The sequence below is a fragment of the Artemia franciscana genome, chromosome 12 (genome assembly GCF_032884065.1).
Source record: "Artemia franciscana chromosome 12, ASM3288406v1, whole genome shotgun sequence".
Classification (NCBI taxonomy): Eukaryota; Metazoa; Arthropoda; class Branchiopoda; order Anostraca; family Artemiidae; genus Artemia; species Artemia franciscana.
Window position 1 is genome coordinate 9,644,667 of NC_088874.1, and position 23,350 is coordinate 9,668,016.

General features: G+C 33.2%; 1 protein-coding gene across 3 annotated transcripts in view; it reads left to right on the forward strand.

Annotated features, from left to right (window-relative positions):
* Positions 1 to 1,717: 1,717 nt before the first annotated feature.
* LOC136033651 (TGF-beta receptor type-1-like) overlaps positions 1,718 to 23,350 on the forward strand; it is a 58,141-nt gene continuing 36,508 nt past the window's right edge. Inside the window, exons 1-3 of one of the 3 annotated variants that reach the window (XM_065714471.1) lie at positions 1,718 to 1,935; positions 3,926 to 4,049; positions 8,629 to 8,786. In XM_065714471.1, the coding sequence (XP_065570543.1) occupies positions 1,869 to 1,935; positions 3,926 to 4,049; positions 8,629 to 8,786 (349 nt within the window). In that variant the 5' untranslated portion in view covers positions 1,718 to 1,868. Of the gene's footprint in view, positions 1,936 to 3,925; positions 4,050 to 8,628; positions 8,787 to 16,274; positions 16,427 to 19,644; positions 19,791 to 23,350 lie in introns of all 3 variants that reach the window. The other 2 variants (XM_065714472.1, XM_065714473.1) reach the window with 2 other exon arrangements.

Here is a 23,350-nt window from a genome sequence, read left to right on the forward strand (position 1 = left end):
TATATATATATATATATATATATATTGGTGGTTTGTTGAATAGTAAAATGTGATGAAACTATTAAAATTAATACCATGAAATTACTTTTGGATGGTCAGCTTTACACAAGAGTAGCTTATTTCTTCACCATAAGTCGTGCATTTTCATCTTTAGAATTGACGCCGTTAAGACGGCTGATGATGTTCGTCCTCTGGCAAATTATTTCTGAGCTGCTCTTTATTGGTATATGTGCCGCGAAGATCCTCTTCTGCTAGAAACCTATAAGTCGTTTTTGACCCTAGGCCTTCTTCTGTCCATCTTGACCATCTTTTAATAGAAGTCCTGCTTAGGACATGCTACCTAATATTGCTGCCTGTTTTATGGTAAAGCTTTGGAAACTTAAAGCAACTCACATTCTCTTGAGGAGATTTTTCTATTTTTTTTTTTTTAAAGATTATCAGAGCTAAAACACGGACGCGAAGCTACACAGTTGACTCTAACTCGTATTCAATAAAAGCTATTTATCGATTTTATCAAATGAAGTTTCTACAGATCCTCGAATCCAGTGAATAAAGTTGATAAATGAAAAGTATTCTTTCATTGAAGAAAAGCCAAATTAATAAATCTGGTCAAACTTAAAACAAACAGAAATTACCACAAATAAGAGAAAAATTACCGGCCGCCCAAAACTTATAAAAGCCAGATAGCCGAATATAAATTGGATAGCCTTAATAAATCTAGCAACGCAAGATATGTGAAGAACCTATTATTTTAGTTTGTATTGCTTGTCTGTACATTCAGAAGTCTTTTTATTTTATTTAAGATAAATTTTCGAAAGTAACGGTTCCACTAGCCGCAATATTTCCTTAGATAGCACCATTTGGTGAAAACCTAACGCACTTTACTTTTTTGCTCTTTATTTTACTTGAAAATATAAGTAAAAATACTTATTATTTTATAAGATACTTATGGAGCAAAGAAATATTGAAAATATATTTAAACTATGTCTTAGGTGAATTGCAAATCATTCAGGTTATTGTTACAATATATACCCTTGCATAGGCTTTTCTCAAAAGTGGAAGTTACTGCTAATAAAACTGAATTTCTCACAGTCTCAAATAAAAGTTTTTTTTAACTTATTAAGCATACAGAGATACATTGAATAAAAATTTAGGAAAAATATTTGAGTACCAATACTCTATTCAAGATTATAGCAAGATCTATTGTCATTATAGCAAGATGTAAACATCGGCCACAAAATTGGAATTTCGGCTCAAACTGGTTTGAAAAAAGCCCTCAGACTGCCGATTAGTTTAAAAGCATTAAAAATACTCATATAAAACCTTCCAATGTCAAAGATTATGAGACCATGTATTGAGACATTTTGATACAGTACTCATAGTACAAGAAATATGAATACGCTAGTCTGAATTAATTTACTAGCAACATTAAATTTGTCTGAAACCGTGCTCTCATTATACAAAATACAGGTCTTTAGCATTGCTACTCAAGGACTTTCGTTTATAAGCTTAAAATTTATCTGGCTTTTAAAAGTAGTTGACTAGTAAGAAATTACGTTATGTCGATAGAACTTATGTAAACCAATGTCAATTGCCTAACTAGCTAAAACCAACCCACTATAGTGAGTTTCTGATTTGCATGGCCTATCACGCTACCTATTATTTTCTTAAATTAGATGGTAGATGCTGACATGTGTAGTATTTTTATATCACATTCAAGAAGAAATAGACTTCTATAATTTAATGAATTAAAAATTTGAGTTCCTTCAGAAAGCCAAGTTAGCTCTAATAGAAGAAGAAGAAATGAAAAAGTGTCATGGTGTTATAAAAAGTTGACACCTGTTTCATTTTTTCCTTCCTAATTCAATATGGACTTGAAAGCTGCTATTGGATTTATTTTTACATTGGTCTTCTTTACGTCTAATTTTGCACAAGGTAGGTTAATTTGTCAAACCAACTCTTCCCACTGTTTACTTTTTTTGCAATTTTGCTGTTCTGTCTGATCAGCATAGCCCCTTTAGGCCTTCTTTCAACTACCAGCCTCTTCAGGTAAAATTCATATCAGCCTCTTTGGATAAAATTCTGATTAGCCTCTTCATGTAAAAATCTAAGTATGGTAAAATTGTAAGGAGCATAGGCAACTCAGACAATGCAAAATTCTGGATGTAGCACATATTATGAATAAAATTATCTTTTATAGTAGCTTATATATTTTTTAGTATGTTGCACAAGCTTGATAAATCATACCATATTTTGATGTTAATAAATCAAAATAGGCTACAATTAGGCCCACCTAGAAGAAAACATCACTTGCTTCCTTGCCTGTAGCATTTGAGGGTAAAATTCTAGTTCAGTGACTTCTTGCTATATTGGAAATCTTGCAATCTTGGAAAGGGGTTAGGTTAAGAAAATGAAACTTTTTGTGATGGGTCTACAGGCTAAAGTATATCCTGGGAAGTTATTGAGGTATTTTAAAGTACCCACCTCTACTCCTTCTCCCTCTAGAGGGTCCTGAGATTTGCCTACATGACAGGTCTATATCTATCAAAATTTTGAGAAAACAGCATTTTACATTAATTTTCAGTTAGCAGTTGCTTTTTCTCTGCTATTAGTTCTGAAATTCAATTTCTGTTATTTGAGTAGAATTCTGAGCCATATCAATGTTTTTTTCTTTCAAAATTTAGGAAATGTACTTGCATATCTTTAAAACCTTATAAATTAGGATTGAAGCTGATTATGTGTGTTGTTGTGAAGCTGATGTTGTTGTGCAAAGTTGTGAAGCTGAAAACCAATTTTCTTGGGTAAAATTAGAGCAAACAGTATTACTGGCTTTCATATAAAGTGAATATATTACTCAATGCCTTTTTTTATGCTTTTTCCAAATATAAAAATCACTTCTACCAGAAATTCAGATTTAAGCTATTTTTGACCTCTTAAAAATGACCTATATATGGGGTCATTACAAATCTGTAATAGTTTAGAAACAAATTTGGGCTATATATTTGCACATCAGGGGGTGGGGGTAAAGTATAGCATATATTAAATACGTAACTAACCATTGCTTTATTTTTTTATGTGTTTGTGCTGTTGCACTGGTGATTTCTCTTCTCATTAAAATTTGATGTGCACAAACACATAAAAAAAAAAAAAAAAAAAAAAATACAGCAATGGTTAGTTTATGTATTTAATATATGCTATGCTTTACCCCCACCCCCTGATGTGCAAATATATAGACCAAATTTGTTTCTAAACTATTACAAATCAAGGGTAAAACAGATCTGAAGGTAACTTCAGGGTAAAACTGGTAGTTTAAGACTTTGAAGTAACCAATTGGTTAAATAGTTTCCTGAACATAGCTTCCCAAATGTAGCTGTCCAGGATAACTCCAGTCTCCCTACTTGTCTGTTTTTGCAATGAATTGGAATGAATATAGGAATCTTTAGAAACAGAGAAACAACAAAAATTCAGGGAGAGTGGAAACAATACTTAGAATGATTTGTCTTATTATTAATCACTAATTATTAATTTGAACCCATGATGTGTGCTTTGTGCTGAATGACTGTGTATTTACCACACAAATACTATCTTCAGGCACATTTTATAGAACCCATTTTCATTTGGGAAAATATAGAGAAACCCCAAAAATTCAGGGAGAGTTGAAACAATACTTAGAATAATTTATCTTATTATCAATTGCTAATTATTAATTTAATAATTTAAACTCATAATGTGTTCTTTGTGCTGAACGATTGTGTATTTACCAGCAAAGGCTATCTTTGAGCAGGCTTCAAAGAACTCATTTTTATTTGTTGGAGTTAAGGGAAGCATCAAAAAGATTCAGGGGTAGTGGAAACATTGCTTAGTATGATTTATCTTTGATTCTCATTTTTACATCTCTGACAGAAGAAATTTTATTACTTTTTAGGTCTACTAAAATGTAGATGTGACTTGGATTCAGAAGATTGCTTAAACAACACATGTGAAACTGATGGGGTTTGCTTCACTGCTACTATAAAAAAGCCTACTGGTTCTATTGTTCATGAATACAGGTAAACTTATGCAATGTTTTATTTTGTTAAAGAATAGCCTACATGTAGATTTTATACCAAGTTTCCTAACAGATAGTTGCTTTGGGTAGATAAATATATATAAACTTTAGGGTCACTAGAGGTATTACTCTCTCTAAAGGAAGCCTCCCTACTTATAAAATGGATAAAGATGTGAAAACTGTTACTGTCTTCCTTGCTTAATGAATAAAATATGCTTTGGTTAGATAATGTAGATGCCTTTGGGGGATGCAAGGGGTATTTTCCTCTTATAAGTAAGCCTCCCTATTTGTAAAATTAAAAACTCTGTGAAAGCTGTTATTGTTTTGTTATTGCTGTATATATATATATATATATATATATATATATATATATATATATATATATATATATATATATATATATATACATATGCATAACTGTAATATATATAACTACACTTTTAATGTTTTGAGATTTTATAATAAAAGGTTTTAATTAAATTTTAAATTCTCATCTGGTATTTTAATTTCTCATCTGGTAAGAAAGGACTTTGAAACTGCAAACCAACACTTCGAATTGACTTGTTTTTTGTTGTTAAATACAGTTCATTAGGCTATTTTAAATAACTGTAGCTTACTAGGATCTGATAATATATATTTTATGTGCTCAAACTGAAAGTAAATGTAAAAACAAAATGACATTCTTCATACATTAAACATCATTTAAGTGTGTAAATTGTATAACGCTTAATAAGTTGTATATAAGTAATTAAGCCTAAATAAAATAAAAAAAAATGAAATTGCTTGTTAAGTAATTAAGCCTGTTAAGTATATAAGTTTTATGCTTGTATACAACATTCTTATACAGCAATCAACACCAGTACCATATCCTATTCATTACCCTTTTCTTTCTTGTTTATTTTATAAAACGTTGGACTGGGGAAGTTGGTAACTGAATTATTTGATCATGTGCCAACATTCTAGGATATGCCATCATGGAAAAATGGCTGAAGCAAAGATACAAATAAAGATTATGCTCCTGTAATCCCTTGGTAAAAATTATGCTTTGATTTCATTGGGTTACATCTGTGATCTAGTTTTATAGCCAAATAAGATTTTTTCCTTATTTCTGGAGACAAATATCTTCACCTTTTAGAACCTAATCGGTTGTTAAAAGTGAAACGCTAGGGCAGTAGGTTAGGTAAGAGTCATGGTGTGTCTCTATAAGCTCAGCCAGAGTCGACCAAGATGTAAATGGATACTTGGAGAAATTTGTTGGAAAACATGGGAAGCATCAGATGATTTGCCCCGACCATGGATTGCACTCTCTGCTGATGGCAGAAAATCAGAAGATTGGTACCTGCACTACACAGACCATTGGTCATCAGGCAAAAAAGCTTTCGTTTTATGAGACGCAAAGTTGAATTTGGTTCTGAACGTTGGTTCAGATGTGTTTTTCAGGTACTAGATATGTTGACTCTATTTCAGTTTAGTTCCCCTTGGCAATGGTGTTTTTCTCCATCCCAGGTGTAGAGAAATATGCCTGTAGGTATGGAAAGACTTTTTATGTTGCAGTACCCACTTCCCTTGTCACGTCAATGATTTCCTTTATTCCATCTTCCTTTGCCATCAACAAATTTTTATTAAAAAATGTTATAGCCTAATTTATGTGAGATATTTTTGGTAAAAGTAATTCTGATTGAAAAATAGAGGTTCTTTAAGTTTTCTTCCTAATATATTCAGCCACACCAAATAACAATAAATATCACGTCAAGGAAATGTTGATTAATAACAAAAGTTATATCATCTACATGATTGGTACTGACCTAGAATGGAGTTAATTATATTTAAAAATATGTAGTTAAAACACAGATGAGTGAATGAAGCTATGGCTCAGGAATCATGTTTTTTGAGCAATATTTTAGATTAAAATATTGGTCCTTTAAGATATGAATTTTCTACTCTAGTGTGAATTGCAGCTGTAGTGTTTCACTTGCCCTGAAGGGATAAAACCCTTCATTTTAATATTTTTTTATGGGTACACGGCTGTCGGAGCTTTTCAAAAGTACTGACGAACGAAGGACAAAAATATAAGCATAAAAGAGGGACTTCGCTAACTTGAAAAATAATTACATTGCACAGATGAACTTTAAATCATTGGACCTACTGAAGTGTTTACCTCCAACCCTCCCTCTTCCAGTGCATTAACTTCTCAAAAACTGTAAAATTTTTGCTCTAGATAAATGAAACTTTCAAGAATGGACTTACCTCAACATTAGGGCTCAAGAAGGCATTTCAAATTCTGCTGCATCCTTTTTTGTAAGCCTTCGTAAGAATATATGAAAATAGTGTATTGCTTTGAAGAATTTAAATCTTGGCTTATAAACTTGCTGAGGTCCCTTGACCTCAGCAAGGGACCTTGACCTCAGCAAGGGACCTCAGCCTACCCATGCCCTGGGTAGGCCTAGAGTCTTAGAGAGGAACACTTTGCCAAACTAGTCAATTCTTGTAAGTTAAGCCTATTGAAGGCATCTTGGGTCTTAATTCTGCGAGATGCTATTTGCTACCGTATTTATGGATTTACTAATATCTTTTGTAAAGCAAAGATAACAAAAGGTGAAAATTGTCTCTCAATGGGCGGTGCCATTTTAAAGTCGACCATATTCACCGATGCAATTAATATGCAGCATGAACTATGCTCTCTGCGATCAAAGCAGCACTAATCGAATTTCAATTATAAAAACTTAAAACTTAACATTTTTGCCAACTGGTTGTGCAGCTACTGATCTCCTGACTCTGTTTCTATGACTGGGAGTGCAATGCGTGGTCAAATTTTGTCCCCCAGGTTTCTCAAGGTACCAATTTAGAGCTGGGTTGATTCTGGCTGAGCTTACAGAGTCACACCACTGTCCCTCGTTTCAAAGGTAATTATCAGCAACACTAGGGCTCGAACTCTCCCCCCTTGTTGACACTGAATTTCAATTATAGTTGGCCAGTAACTCGACTAGTATGACTCGTGATAAAAACATAACATGCAAAATTGGTAAACACACATATATTATATAATATACAATAGCAGAGTACACGTTAATGTTGCGATAATGTCCCCAGAGAAACTGATCTTGTAGGTATATCTAAGGAATCTCGAGGAAAAACTTCTATTTTGTGTTAGAAAAAAAAATCTCTCCTGCATATAGTTTCCCCACAATATGTAAACAAAAAAAGCTTTAAGTGAGCCTTGATCTTTGATGGCTGATGAATTAAAGAAAAAATGATCGGTTTAGGTTTCTGGGCTTCACAGGGGACAGAATTTGTCCCATCATCAGAAACGACGGATTCCTATAGCGTTGGATTGCAAATGTGTTTTCTTATTATAGCCACCACCTAGATGGTGGATGCAGTGAAGATGTTAAAAGTAGAGTAGCCAAGACCCAAGGTGTTTTTTCACAGGTGAAAAAATTCTTGAAGTATAGGAAGATAAGTTTACAAACAAAAGAATTAGAATATTTTTACTCTACGAGTGGTCAAGTATGGTTCTGAAATATGGGTGCTCCAAACAACAGATGAGGATTTATTAGATGTTTTTCAGAGGAAATGACTACGGATTGTTTTGGTTACTCGGCTGACTGACCGTATTCCATATAGTTGGCAGTTCGAAAAATGCGGTTCAATTCTGGTTTCTAGGGATATAACGAAAGAAAGGGTAATATGGCTAGGGCATATTCTGCAGATGAAGGATCACAGATTGCCAAAGATCGTCCTTTTTCGTTAACCATCTAGGGTCAAACCAAAATAGAGCGGGAGGAGGTCGTAAGAAAGGATTTGAGGGATATTGGAACTTCTCGGGAGGGTATAAATTGAGAGGCTTTAAATATATTGGGATGAAGGAGGACCATGTGTTGGCCTCAGGGCCTTGGTTCTGCATTGAGTAGTAGTAGTAGAATTTAAAATGAACAACTCCATATAAATTCTTCAACCATCAAAGATCTAATTCTTCTTCAACTTTCTTCAGTGAGAAGCTCCTCTTCAATTTACTCCCTCAGTTTGACTTATAATTTGGCAACTGTTATTCACTTCGTAATTTAATTTTGATTAGATGTGAGTGGTTTGTCATTTTTCTTTTGATTTGTTTAGACTATCTTTAATTGACTTTAATTTCGGTTTTTCTTGCCTTTTTTTTCTTCTTATATTTCCTTTCTGTTGAGAAAGATTTTCTGATCTGAAATCGAATTTTCTGGATTTCTTTTTCATTGTCTTTATTAAAATGTAATACCCGTCTTTATAATTGTCATTTCTTTACTTTAGTACACAACATTACCAAGATATGCTAGGTTTAGCCCCCTCCCCACCATCCTAGAGACAAAATTACATATAAATACTGCACAAGTAGCAGCAATTGAAAGAATAAGACTCCTTTCTGGAAAATAACCTCGTTGTAGCTCCTTTACCTGTTTTCAACCCCGACATATAAACCAATAGCCTATAATTGAAACTATAGTAATAAAGTAAGCTAAGCTGCGAAGAAGCAGCAGGGAAAAGTGACATCCTAGACCATCACTTCATGCATGACTGCTTGTATCTAAGAATGTCTTGTTTAAAAGGTGCCTCAACAAGGCCAAGTTTTTCCCGCCGGAAGACCCTGTGTCTTGTCGTCCGAGCAAAACTGGTAAAGATGTGTTCGCGTTAACTTGCTGCTCCAGTCATGATCTCTGCAATGCTGAACTTAAACCGTCACTTGAGGCTGAATTGTTGGTCGGAGGTACTTTTGCCTGTCTTGTGGTTTTCCGCTGGAACTAACCCGAATTTGTGTTTATACCGTTCTAACGGCACTTTCGATAATTTTGTAACTAACTTGGGTGGCTGCACTTTGTAGAAAGAAGAAAGACTTGCCAATTTCTTTTTTTTTGTAATTTTTTTTGGCTTGAGACTTCAACGGAGTATTTTGGCAGGAAAAAGTGGCCGCGTGATTTTTTTATTCCTTGATTCCAATAAATGAATAGAACTTGATAATATGACTAAATACATGTTAGGCCTATCCTAAATTCTTTAATGCGTCAGAATGTATTTCCAGTATAAGCCTTTGATAGCGCATTTGACTTATACAAATTTATTTGTCTTACTCCTAATTTTGATGATTGATTTGAAAATTCTCAAGAGAAAAAAAGTTGACTAGATGAACTAATCATTTTCTAAAAACTACAGTAATAAAGATAATGATAAAGTAGCATTTGTATTAATTGTATTAAGATATTGAAAAAATATGTGTGTCTTTCTGAACACCATTTAATGGTTACTACGTATTGGAGCAATTTCTTTTGTTGCGAAGCCAGTTATTTGAAATAAGTGAATCGTGAAGTGAATTATTCTACAATAAAGTAATCATTTCAGACTATAGATTTGAAAAACGAACTTTCTGTAAGAACTATTGATGAAAATCATTCCTATCTTTATTAAAAATTCTTGTCGGTATATTTTTTTTCAGTTATATGCTGGTCAAGGATGTTATTTGGTATGGAAGGGGGAAAACAATTTTAAATATTGTACTTCTAAAGAACTGCTGTATTGTGTGTTTTGAATACTTGTATTTTTAGCCGTTCGAGGGCAGGAATGATGACCTAGAATTTTCATTGGATTTGAGTGCCTTGTCAGATATAAAAAATACCATGCCCGAGCCATCAAGTTACATACTCTAGCAACAAATACTGAATAGCTCTTGGTTCCAGCTTCTTTGGCACCCCTTTCATTAAGTTTATTTTTCTAATTAGTGACGAAAATTTTCCAAGTCTAATAAACAAGCGTGTGCATATATTTCCTGTGGTTCTTTTTCTCATACTTGGCAGGCTCCGCCCATCTTTCACTTAATTGAAATCACAAATTTGTAAATTATGAAGTTGAGAAAAAGAGACATGATGAACTGAATATATAGTTGGTCGCAATTTTGTTTTGTTAAGAAACTGTTTCGTCTAAAATGAGACGTCCTTCTGTGTCACACACGCACACTGGGGTTTATTTGGGGGAGAGGTCAATTAAAAATACGAATTAGATATTTCTATCTAAATAATCGTAAATATTTCTTGTGTTTTTTATAAATAGACTTAATTTATTTGTAAATAGTTTAGTCATTGATTAATTCACAAATATTTAATTAATAGATGAATAAATAAAAAAAAAATGATTTTTAAGTAAATTAATGAAATAAATAAATAAATACATCTTTAATAAGACAATTTATAATATTTTTCATGAGTTATCTTTTCTACTTAATAAGAAGCGACAGTTCATAAGATGCACACATGCCGGAATTTATTTTGGTGACTCAAAGGTTCAAACATGCCTGTTTGAAAAATTTTGTGTGTCAAAACATTGAGGGTAGGAAACATTTTAGGGTAAAAAACAACAAACAAACTTACCAGCATTTGTTTCCTTGGTAATGATAATGAATAAAGCGGAAAAAGATAAAAAATTATGGTATATTTAAGTCATAAATTCAAACATTAAGAACTTGGTGATCTGTAACAGATATGATGCAACATGTACAAATATTTGTCAGATTTACATATAAAAAAAGAAGAAAATCAGGGATAATTTTATCTGTTTTGCAATGTCAGAGGTTTGAGTGGATGACACCATTAAAAGCGGGTAAAACTTGAAAAGTTTTTGTTTTTTTGGAAAACCTCCCTAGCTATTTTTTATTGTCAAGGGAGATATACGAGGAGTTCATTGGACAACCGCATAAACGACGAGGTACTCTTCGTCTTTTAAAAAATTTCAATTTCAAGAAGGAAAGAAAGACATATTAAAAATACATGTTTGTTATGAATATGGATAATTCAACAAAAAGCAATTTTTTTTATAAATGTGTTACTATGAAAAGTTGACACTTTACAAAATGAACTCGAAAATTTTACATATTTCTCAAAAGAGACTAAATTAATTTTAGGATAAGGTCGCTGAGTACGCCAGTAAGTTTTTTTTTCGTTATGTCGGCACGAATATTGCGGAAATACCCCGCCAAAATTTATCGCCAAAAATACCCCGCTGGGCTAGTTTAAGCGAATTTACCAGCTTTATTTTCGTATACATCTATACAATTATCGGAATTTTTTTTTCGAAAAAAAATTGGTGAATCTTAGATTGTTTGTTTTATTTGTGTTTTAAATAAATTGAAATACGCTCAAGGGAATGAAATACACGTTAGATACTCATCAGTCTTAAACCTCCGCTCCCCTAGCTTACAGGTTGTATCTTAAACTCACTCTTTAATGAAAATTCACATTTTAAAGACTATATTCTTTTTAAAATAATAAGTTTATATAATCCCCATCAAAAATGGATGTCTCCAAAGCAACCAAAAATTTTCTGGCCTTCATCTCCGATTGATTGTTGTTTCGTTCTATTGTGCGAGTTAATTGCATTTTGAAGTCTCAGCTTTTTATGATTGACAATGCATGGAGTGATGGTTAATGGTTTTGCCAGTTACGTTACGACCTAGAAAATTTACTCCAATATTTAAAAGGGGGACTTTAAGGTGTTTCACAAAGATTTTCAAGAGTGGAATACGGTGTTAATTTGTTATACGGTGTTTGACCCCTCAATGTAAATGTAGAGTAGTTCATAATTTGAATTGGATATCCCATGAGAAGGCTAGGCATATGTTTATTGATAAACACTTGTATTTGCATAAATAAACATGGCTAAATTGTTGTACTAATTTCAATAAGTTTGGGTTAAAGGTAAAAATGTGTTTGCTAGGTGTTTAGAAATATTAGAAAAAACTTGAAGTTTAATTATTCTGATATCTACACCACTAAAATTATGTAGTCTAGTGAAGTTCTTCTTCTTGCTGTAGAGTGCTCAAAAACTAATTCTTGTCTATTTTAAATACGTTTTAATACTTTTTTTTTATAATTCTTCCTAAATTGACCTAATTTCATATCAAGTGAATGCATTTTGGTCTTTCTAACAAATCGTTCATGGAGTAATTTGGCCTTTTCTATAAATTACGGCCTCTCGCAAATAAGGTTAGCTGCGTTTATTTAAAAGGTATGATGGACCCTTCACATTGCGTTTTGGCGTTACGTTCTCCCCCTCACACTGGACTCAGCAAGGCTTAGTGACGCTACACAAGAGCTTGCTTAACTAAATCACAAGACGTAACGAAGTACAAGATCCTTGACGCAAGAAATGAGTCTTTATGAGGAAAAACTATTTGAATTTTTAGAAGCTTTAAAATTTTTGTATAGATCAAGGAATCCTACTTTCAAGTAAAGAAAATTGAAAATAGAAAGATAAGATAGATAAGATAAATTTTATTCTAAAAATGTATACAAAACACTTTGCAGCACCTGCTAAGAAAGCCCCAAAGGGTTTGTTGGCAGCAGGTGGCAATCTTCTCTACATATTACCACATATAAACATGTAAATTACATACACACACATACAAACATACTATTCTTTTGCAAAGAAAAATCTCTTAACTGCAGGATTGAAGGATATCAGACGACTCGAATTTCTTATTTCAATTGGAATAATATCCCATACATAGGGGTCAAAATTCCTAACTACAAAAGAAGCTCTAACTGTATTTCTAAATGGGTGTACCAGATTTGATGCCCGTCCTGTATCATGGCTATTTAGAATTTAGATCAGTATTAATGGAGAACAATTTTTCGAAAGAAGAGGGAAGAATATTACTGATAAATTTATATGTGAAAATACTAACTTGGTAATCTCTTGTTTTTGAAATATCATAAAGTTGATTTTTAGTGTAAAGTTCATTAATATTATGAGTAAACAAAGTTTTAGGTGACAAAAGTTTAACGGCTTTATTATGGATTTTTCTATAGCAGGACACAAACTTACTAGCCCCTACTGAGCAACCATAACAAATGAACGGGTAAAAAATAGCAAAATAAAGCAATCGAAGAATTTTCTGGGATACTAGGTTTTTAACTCGGCGAAGCACATCCAGAGGTTTGGACAACTTTGAAACTTTTCCCTTACAAAACATATAAGAAATGGGACAACATGCTTTTCTTGCTGATTAGACTTGCTGATTACAAGGAAGTAATCCTTCCCCAGCTTGTGAAAATATCCTTTTTTGGTATTTTTTATAAAAATATCAAAAACAATGCTCCCTCCCAGATTTGAAAAATACCTTTTTGTATCTTTATGACAAAATCAAAAACAGTCTTTGCTCCCCCCCCTCTTATATTCTCGTAAATTGGTGCTGCTGATTGCTAGCTTTATAATAGGTCAAGCTTCTTTTTATATCTTGTTACTTGTGGATATGTTGGTCTATGTATGAAGTCATTTATTAATGTATGGTAGGTATATGCCTAACTAATATGTGTAAGCAATTTAAGGGTAGCTGCAGCAGTGAGTACCAAATCATTACTGGTGCCATGTAATGCAAATTCAAATCCTCTGCGAATGATCAATGTGATCTTTGTGTGTAATGGTGTTAAATTCCATTATAACAAAACAGCTTTCCAGTGTGAAGGGAGATAAATGTGAGAACCGTAATATGAAACGTAACAACCTTAATGTTAAACGTAACATAAAGTCTTGCGTTATCATTGTGAAGGTTCCTATATGCTACATGACATCAATTTTATAGATAAAAACAGCTAAAGAGTTTCTTTAGCTTATCATTATTAATTACTTGGCAAAGAGTCTGTCGGACAACAGGAAAATGTTTTGCTCCTCCTTACAAAATCTGAATCTTCTCCCTACCTCTCCCCTAAAAAAAAGATTGAGATTTTCAATTGGATTTCCTTGTTATGAGACAAAACAGGTTTTGCTTACCAAACTATACAATTTCATGTATGAATGAAAACATCATTTCGTGTATGAATGAAATGGCACTGTATGCTATGTTCGCCTATCTTCAGACTTAAAAAAAGGTCAACACCTTCCGATGATTGGAAACCAATTGACTGATTGCAAAATTACCCCGCATAAATAAGTGCATGGGTAATAGTACCACGTGATTGTTTTTAGATTTGCCAATGGCTGGGAGTTGCGGAAGCTTACCGATTAAATATAGTGTTATTAATTGTTTTTATGAAAAAGATTTTTTTTTATCCATGATAATCCGATGAGCTCAAGACTGTAGCATTGAGAAACATAATTTGGTAATAAAAAAACTTGCGACTCCAACGCTCTTTTTTTTCTTCATTGGTTTAAATTTTATCACAGACGAATCAATCAATAGAATTAAACTTTTCGTTCTTCTACTGGTTTAAAATTTTTACATGAGATTTTCAGAGCATTCAGGTTTTTGAAAGAGGATTAGCTGTCTCTCCAGAAACAAGGAATAATGCAATTGGGTTACAGAAGTACTCCAAAGCCGTAAACCAATAAAATTAAAGTACCTTTACTCGCCTCAGAACTATGGGAAAATAATATCTCATTCTCTCTTTGGCTATGGACTATGAATGTCAATTTAAGAAAAACTCACATAGCGGGTTTTGAATTGCAATAGCAGGGGTGCACTAAGTGAAGTAACTTTTTAGTAATCCTGGTTTTGGATCATTGGGTAGTAAAGACAGCATTGCGGAACATATTTATAATGATAATTTATATAAACCTATAAAATACAATAGGGGGAGCGTGAAAAAGGAAATTCCAAATCGGGGACCTTCGATCACACATGTAGCTACGAATAAAGGGAACTAAACATTGTAACTCAGATCAACAACTCATATCAGTGACAGACAGTTCAGTATAAAATCAATTAGTGAGTCGGGCCGAATCATGAATCTGACTAATAACTAAATAAGGTGTCCTTTTTTGTGCAAATTTATAATCTCAAGATACTTGCCTGTTTTGGGTTCTTCTCGAAGGATGTATTTTACAAAGTCTGAAAAACAGCAATCATGTTTTTTTCTGTCAAGAAAAAAAAATGTTAGCTTCAATTCGTGAAATGTAGGGTGATACGGAGGGCAAAACTTATTTTCAGAACCTAGGATTGGGGAATTTTTTAAATAAATGCCCTCAGTGAAAATGAACAGACATTTAAAGTGGAAATACCTTTAAAAGAATATATTTTTTTCTAACTCTAGGGAGAAACTAGGGGCCAATTTCTCCTGCTCCTCCTCCAATTGACGTCTTTATTAACAAAAAAAAAGAAAAAAAAGGAGTATTGAAATCCGTTTTGAATCGTAGCTAACGAGAGATAATACGGTTTTTCAGATGTCAGCAATTGACCTTGAACAAAATCAGCAATCCTGGTAAACTAATTAGAATTACTTTTCCGATATTCTCACCATCTTCAGCTATTGCAAAATCAGTACAAAATCAGTGACAGTATATGGCAAATAATAACATGAAAATTCGTTCATCTCCATAGAAAAATAAATTTATAGTTTTTTTTTTAGCAAAGGTAAAAAGCCAAAGGAATGTAGCTTGTGATGGTAATGATGAAAAAGGGTACATTTAAATATTTGAACGTTGGCACTGAGCCAACGAGCACTGAGCCACTGAGCCAATCTAACTTTGAACGTTGGCACTGAGCTTGAGTATGACAAATTGATACAGCAGGCCTAATGAGTAAGTGTAGTGTATTTAAATGGAAACTATAAAAATATCTAATATACATAATTAACAATATTGTTGAAACCCACCCAGCCAGTGTCTAATCTAGAAACTATAAAGGGATGTTTAAGAGTACGTAGGACTAGTATTCTCGGAGAGTGGAGGTCTAGCAATTCAGTCAGTTGGTTTCTAGATACTCACAAAAGAGTATAAGTTTTTTTGCCTAAAGGCTAGCTACTAGATCTCATTATGGAAATAACGTTTAGTTAATAGTTCAAAAGTGACGACTTTAATATACGTAGTTTCATAAGTATACACTGCTAGGGATCGGGTTGAAACTTCCAGGAAAAGTTTTTCTTTTTTTTGAGAGGCCTTAAAATTTTGGGGAAAGGGGGCAAACTATTTTTCCTCCAGTCCTCACAAAGTAGTATTCTCAATGTTTTTTCTCGGTCGTCGGACAGACTTTTTAGCTTGTGTATTTAAATTTGTGACGGTTGAGTGTTTACTGAGATGTCTTATTTTCCTACTGTAAGTTTTTTAAGTTTTCTATGGCCAGTACTTTACTATTTAAAGGTTCGGAATGCTTTCACTTGCTCAATGATAACAACTATATTTAAGCATTGAAAAACTTACAATTTATTTTTGATCTAAATAGATGACGTTCTATCCCTTTGAGGCGTAGTGTAATTAGGGCCCTGTTTATGTTCAGGTGTCTTTCACACGAGTCAATCGGAGGAATTTTTCAACATCCAATTGGTTGTCAAGTACGGAAAACTAATCGACATACAACAGCAATTAAATGTTGCCATGATCGTGATTTTTGCAATGTGGAATTGACACCATTCTTGGTGCCGGAGGAAGGTACAAAAAGAACCTTTCTAGGTGTTGGGCCATTATAAATATTTTAAAATCAATGTTTTATTCTTATTTTGCTACGTATCAGCACTATTTTTTAATATTAATATAGGATTTGGAGTCATATGCGAGTTCAGCACCGTTATGCGCCGTAATTTGAAAAGTCTGATTTCATTAGAAGGAGAGGGAGATTTGTCTTTCAAGAAAAAAATGATAATGGTTTAATTAGTAAATATTGATAAACTTTGACCTAAAGTAAATGTAAATTAAAGTAATTTAAACTAAATGTAATGTAAATGTAGATATATAAATAAAACGTATAAAAAGTAATACAGTAAAAACTAAAAAGCCAAAAAGTAAGATAATAAAAAGTAAAATATTGATTTAAAGTAAATATTGGCGAACTTTAGATAATTTTGATCTTTCAGTTTAAATTTCAATGGTTGGAATTGTACTCATTTGCTTAATTAGTTCATGTTAAACTAAAACCATTTACATCCATTAATAGACAACTAGATAACAATCTGAATTTGTGTTTATATTAATGTTATTTCTTGAAAGAAAGTTTTGACGAAAATTTACTGCTTCATTAATCTCATGGAGCAAGATTTTTTTTTGTTTTTTTAATGACTCCCATTTCCAATTTTTTGTCGGTTGAAGTCAACCGGTGCTGACTTCGTTATATGACGAATTGCACGTGCTTTTTCTGCATTCTTGACACAACGCTTACGTTTCAACTTCCAGGGTGCTTACGTGGCGTTCATATGTGTAACTAGCGTATCTTTGACGGGTATCTGTCCAGAAATCAATATCCAGCCGGTTCTCGTTTTTTTTTCCCAGCCGGTTCAGTTCTTTGCTTGACCGGAACAAGTTACAGCTAAGTATCGGGTTTTAATAATAATAATAATTTGTTTCTTACCCACTTACTAAAAAAAAACACAAAAACAAATAACACAAAAAACACAAATACAAGAAAAAGAAATAACAATTTAGCAAAAGAGACGGATAAAATGATTGTTAGGACCAAGGTGGATTGACGCTTCATCAATTAATTTTGAACTTTGTTTTTCCACTGAGAGAACAATATCCGTTGCCTAATATTTACAAATTAACATTCGGTTCCGAAATGATCGTGGTAAATTAAGTAAGAACTTTCAATACCGATAGTAATCCGTCTTGACCCTCTTTACGTCACCTTTATTCAAAAGCATATAAAAACCAGCACAAAATAACACAGAATGGTCGCAGAAACTCGAGTATAAGTTATTATACTCGTATAAGTTATACTCGATTATTAATTATACTCGAGTATAAGTTATTATTATCTTTATAAGTGCTTGTCGTCGGAGATGTCCAAGATTTCCAACAATTTCAGAATACCACGGTTTAAACTTAAATTGAATATCCCGAATCGTCTGAAAACGAATGAACTTAGAGAATTGCAAACAGAAATCCCAAGCCATCGAAAAGAAGTGACTTGTGGTACAGAAAAAGAACTACAATCCAAAGGATGAGACGAACTAACCCCATTAAATATAAGAAATTCACATTTATCTACATTTAGCAATAATCCAATTCTTGCAAATGCATCAGTGAGAACTCAGAGTCTAGAACTCAGTGTCTAGGATTTCAAATTCTAATAATCAGAAAGATCTTTTTGTCACTACATTTATCAGATGCTCCTGCAGGTGGCGTTCATAGTCTGGCTGTACTTCTCTGCCTAAACAAGTGCATGGTCAGACATACACGTTTAGGCATTGATAATACAATAATGATAATAACAATAGTATAATTGATCATAATAACGATAACGATAATTGATAATAACAGTAAAAACTATCCAAGGTCCTTTCAGTAGCTATTATACAGATTTATCAGGACAATAATTTTTTGTCTTGAACAATAAAATAAAATGAACACTATTGAAACCGTCATCATCTAAAACCATTGAAAATCGTCAGTGTGATGTACTTCTCTGCCTAAACAAGTGCATGGTCAGACATACACGTTTAGGCATTGATACCTTGTTGAACCTGCATGTGAACTCCACTTTACTGTTTTGACTCTTTGGATACTGCATTAACATCCTAGTTCTTCAATCTAATGCTGTAAAAATATTTTTGGAATTCTATTAGGTGACTCGTAGACAAGGTGTAATCGGGGGGAGGTTGGTCTACTTAGCTGCTATTTCTCTCTTTTGAAGATCAAAGGAATAAATATAATCTTCGGAATCTGCTATTGTAATTTTTGTATTATTTTCTAATTAGCAACTTTTCTATTAGCAATAACTTTTCATAAAAGGTAAAAATGGGTAAGCTATAATCTTGTGCCATAAGAGACATGTGAAGAGGGAGGGGACTAGCCCCCCCCCCGGAATCCAAAAAATTCTTGAATTTGTGGGCAACTCTTATGTAAATTGTCGATGCATATTGCTTTCGTTATTGCCCCCCCCAAAAGAAGGTTCTGGATAGTTGCCTATATAGTTAATGCTTTTTAAACAGGCAAGTACCGAGGGGGCTCAAAGCTTACCCAATAAAAAAATTGAGATCTTGTAGTAATTTTTATCCAGTCTGTTTGCTAATGCACTTTTGATAAATTTATCCTTCTCCATCCCTCTCCCCCCAAAAATAAATCATTCGTACGTGCTTGAATTTGAGATACGAAACACTAATGGGTCATGGTTTTAAGGAACATATGTAAACCCATAAAGTACAATAGGAGGAGTATTTGCCCAAAATCATTCCCCCCCCCCAAAAAAAAAAATCGTTCGTACGTGCTTGATTTTTAGATACGAAACACTAATGAGTCATGGTTTTAAAGAAAACATATAAACTCACCGGTAAGAGAAATAAGTAGCTGGCCGAAGTTTCTTATATCATTCAAACTAAATTCTTACCGTTTAAATTACTGGATACTTTTAATATTAACTGACAATAATCTAATTTATACGCCCTTTTTGCTAATTTAGTATTTTGGAAATAAAAATTAGAGTGTTATGAGTCCCGTTCGTTTAAAAAAATATTTCAGTTTTTTCCTTATAATTTTAATGTGCCACGTAACGCCCTGGAATATATACTTGATAGATGTAGTATAGATCATGATTATTGATTTAAGCTTAATTCTAAGCATGACCTAACTCGTTTTATTGCCTATTGAACAAATTGACCTGCTCAGCTTCAGCATGAGAGCTTGATCATCATCTTCGATTATATTTGCCGTTTTAGGTGCCTACCTGGCAATGCTGTCATTAGCGAGTTTAACTTAAAATGGTGTGAAACGAGACTAGCTGACAAGACGGAAATCTGTTGCAATGACAGCAACTATTGCAACAGCATTACAGCTGAAACTTTGTCTTTTTTGACCCTTGAAGGTATCCCTTTAGGGTAACGTGAACGTGTCCAGAAGGGGCTTTTGGGGGCAAATTGTAATTATGTCAAAAATTCCATGTCTCGTTTACTGTGCTTTTTCTGAATTTTGCTGCCCGCATTTTGGTTTATTTCATTTTCTCTATCTTGCTCCTTTCCTGTCGCCTTCCCTTCGCATCTCCCTCTCCCTCTGCTGCCTTTTCCTTTTCTCTCCATATCTCTCTCTCCGCCTCTCCATTTCTCCCTCTCCCTCTCCCCTATCTCTCTCTCTCTCTCTGCGGATATATACTCTTAGATCTTTGTTCTGCTCATATTGTCAAATTCTAATGGAATGTTTTTTACTTTTCCTTTTTATAGTTTTTCTAGTCTGTTCTATTCAGTAGGAATATTTTTCAAGATTGATCATCGAAGAGTTGTTGATTTGCTTTTCTAAATTTCGTAGTTCCCATAAATTTGTTTTCAAAAAAAAACTTTACTATTTAGATTAATCGAAATGTTAGTTACCGCACGGAATCAGCTACAAATGGTATTATTTTTTAACTACACAGTTCTCTTTAATGGTTGTTCAAATCTCCTATTACCATTGCCTGTGAGTCGCTCTTTACTAGGTTTCAGCGATGTTGCTACTTTTAATGCGCAAAGAGTAAATTGTTTGAACTAAAATAAGCTATAAGAATACATCAATATATTTTATATTAACTAAATAACTGTATAACTATATAGTTTTACATCAATATATTTCCAGATTCATCGTTGAATTCTATAGCTTTCTAAAAGCTTAGCATTACAAATAATAGCAGTAAAATTTTACTAAAATAAATTTTACCAAAAATTTGGCCTACAATAAATAGGCCTACTTACCTAGCCAAGAGATGAAATATGTTTAATTTTGGTATTTTCAACTTTTGGCTCCTTTTTCGCAAGCCCATATCTTCTTTAATATTAAAACATATCCTTGTCCTGTGGTGGTGCAGTGGATTTGACCTTAGCTTGGTAATACGGGACCCTGAGATCGAATCACGCTGCAGGAATGCACTGCAGGGCCGACGCAGGGACCTTAGTAGTCAAGAAGCGTCGTTAATTCTTAATTCTTAAATTAAAACATATCCTCGCTGTTACCGCTAAAGGTTGTACCTGACAAATTATGAATATTTAAACTGCTACTACTACTACTAACAGTTCAATGCATCTTCCATCCTAATCTATACAAAACTTCCCTCTTTACACCCTCTCAGGATGTTTTGATTTCTCCTTAATCTTTCCTTACGGTATCCTCCCCCCCAAACCCGAAACGACCTGCTTGTCGTTTGGCCATACATAGTTGGCCGAAAAGGACAATCTTTGGCAATCTGTCGTCCTTCATTCGCGAAACGTGCCCTAGCCATCTTAAACTTTTGCAGAAAAATGTAGCATTTTGATGTCTTATATTGTAGCCCATACTTTTGGAACATTTGAACAATTCTTATAATTTTACTACTATGTTTGCAATGCTACACTTTTTGAAAGCAAAAAAAGAAAAAAAAACAAACTCAATTTTGAAAATTGATCGGAAATAAGTTTTTCATATTAAAATTCTGCTTGGAGAATAGAAATAAGGAAATCAAATATGTAAAATACTGTAGTGTTGCCTAAATTTTGAGACTTTTTGTAAAAGGAACATAAAATCATGTCAGGTAGTTTTGAGCTAAGGATATTTAAACTTGTTTGTCCAACTCATGGCCGCTTTCTGCTACCCTCTGTGAAGTCTGCAAATTTGGCCAGGTTATATACCTATTTCAGGATTGTTTATAGCGTAATAACCAGGACCGTATCCAGGATTTCTGTTCGAGGGGGGGAGGAGGAGAAAAAACTTAAAAGAGAATATAAAAAATTTGTTTATATGTATTTTTTTTTACGTTTTTGCGGGCCTGACAGACATTTTGGGGGAGCTTCAAACCACCTAACCCTCACTCTGGATATGGCCTTGGTAATAACTTGTATTTTTTTTAAGTACCACATACGTCCTTTAGCCATGGCAGTGAAATATGTAAAAACCAATAAAACGAAACGAGGAAGAATTTGCGAAAAGCTGTTAAAAATACCATTTATAGAAGACAAAGTGACGTCATTAGTGATTCCGTTATCTTTGGTGAATAGTTTATTTTGGTATTAAGATTTATGTTTCTAGTGCAAATTTATGGTATGTTATTCTTGTGCAGTCCTACGTTTTTAATGTTTCAATTGGAAACGGCAATTTTGCCAGCTGAGATTTATCTTTACCAATCTACTGAAAAAAAAAGAAGCTTTTTAGTACGCAAATTTTCTACTTTTTCAGCAGGTTTAGACCTTTTCTCATACAAAATTTCTGTCTCGGGTGGTAAATAGGTATTTAATTGATGAATCCAATTATATACTTATTTTGTTCTTTCGTTGCATGTAGCAGCTATAGCCTTTTCTTAAAATAGCATGTTTTATAGGGAACATAAGCCTTAAAGAAAAAAATTTACCACCCCTTGGTAAAGCTACTAGCAATTTCTTTTACTTATTTAAGTATAAACTAAAATTTTTGACTCTAAAGCTTTGGTTTCAATATGTAATTTTTTATTTTAATATTTTTGATTTTTTTTTTAAAGGAGATTACAATTATGTACTTGTCTGTGTGCAAATAAAGTTAGGCAGGCTTTATACGATATACGACAAGTTTTTTTTCTTTTTTTTCAGTTTTTTTTTTTTTTTTTTTAATCGGAATCTTAGCCTAAACCTAAAATATTTTATAATTATAAAAGGATTGAAGCAATATTTCCATATTTGTAAAGTTTACCAATTGCATATCAATGTTTGTACTTTTGCTTTTTTTGTAAAATGAGAAGAAGAAAAAAGGAAAAAGGGTGCAAAGTAAAAAAGAAATCGCTGCGAGCGATATTTTTTTAATTTAGAGGGCATTGTGATATTTTTGTTGTGGATTCTTTCCGTCCCTCCTTTGATCGAGTTATGAGTCCACACTGGACAAAACGAAAAAGGGGCAAAAGTCAAGGAAAATTTTCGTCTCAAGACTTCGCTTTTTAATTCTTCGTTTTTATTGCGCCTCTTCGGTTCCCCTTTTATTCACTTCAGTCTTATTTTCATTATTTTTTTTCTTGTTTCTCGGGGGTCATTTCTCTCGGTTTCTTTACTTTTTTCTTGGATTGAGGATGGCATAGTGGAGATCATTGTTGAAACACCTACATTTCTCTTACTTTGTTGGCTGTCTGAAAATTTCCCCAGTTTTTGCCATTTCATATTCTTTATTTACCTTAAACTTTGTTTTTCATTTTCACTGCCATTGCTGTTTTCTTTTATCTATCAGCTATTCCGAATCTCTTTTACAGTGCTCCAGTATTTGATTATTAGAGAGGATTACCCTTTTTTTCTGGTTCTCAACATAAGATCTAAGAACAGATTATGGGAAATGTTTATTTAATTTTAGCTGAATAATCTTTATTAATCGAAAGCGCTAAAAATGGGTTTTATACAAAATTGGTAGGTTACTATCACCATGCTCAGTTTATCCTTGCTGTGGCGTCAATTGGGGGGGGGGGTATTATCT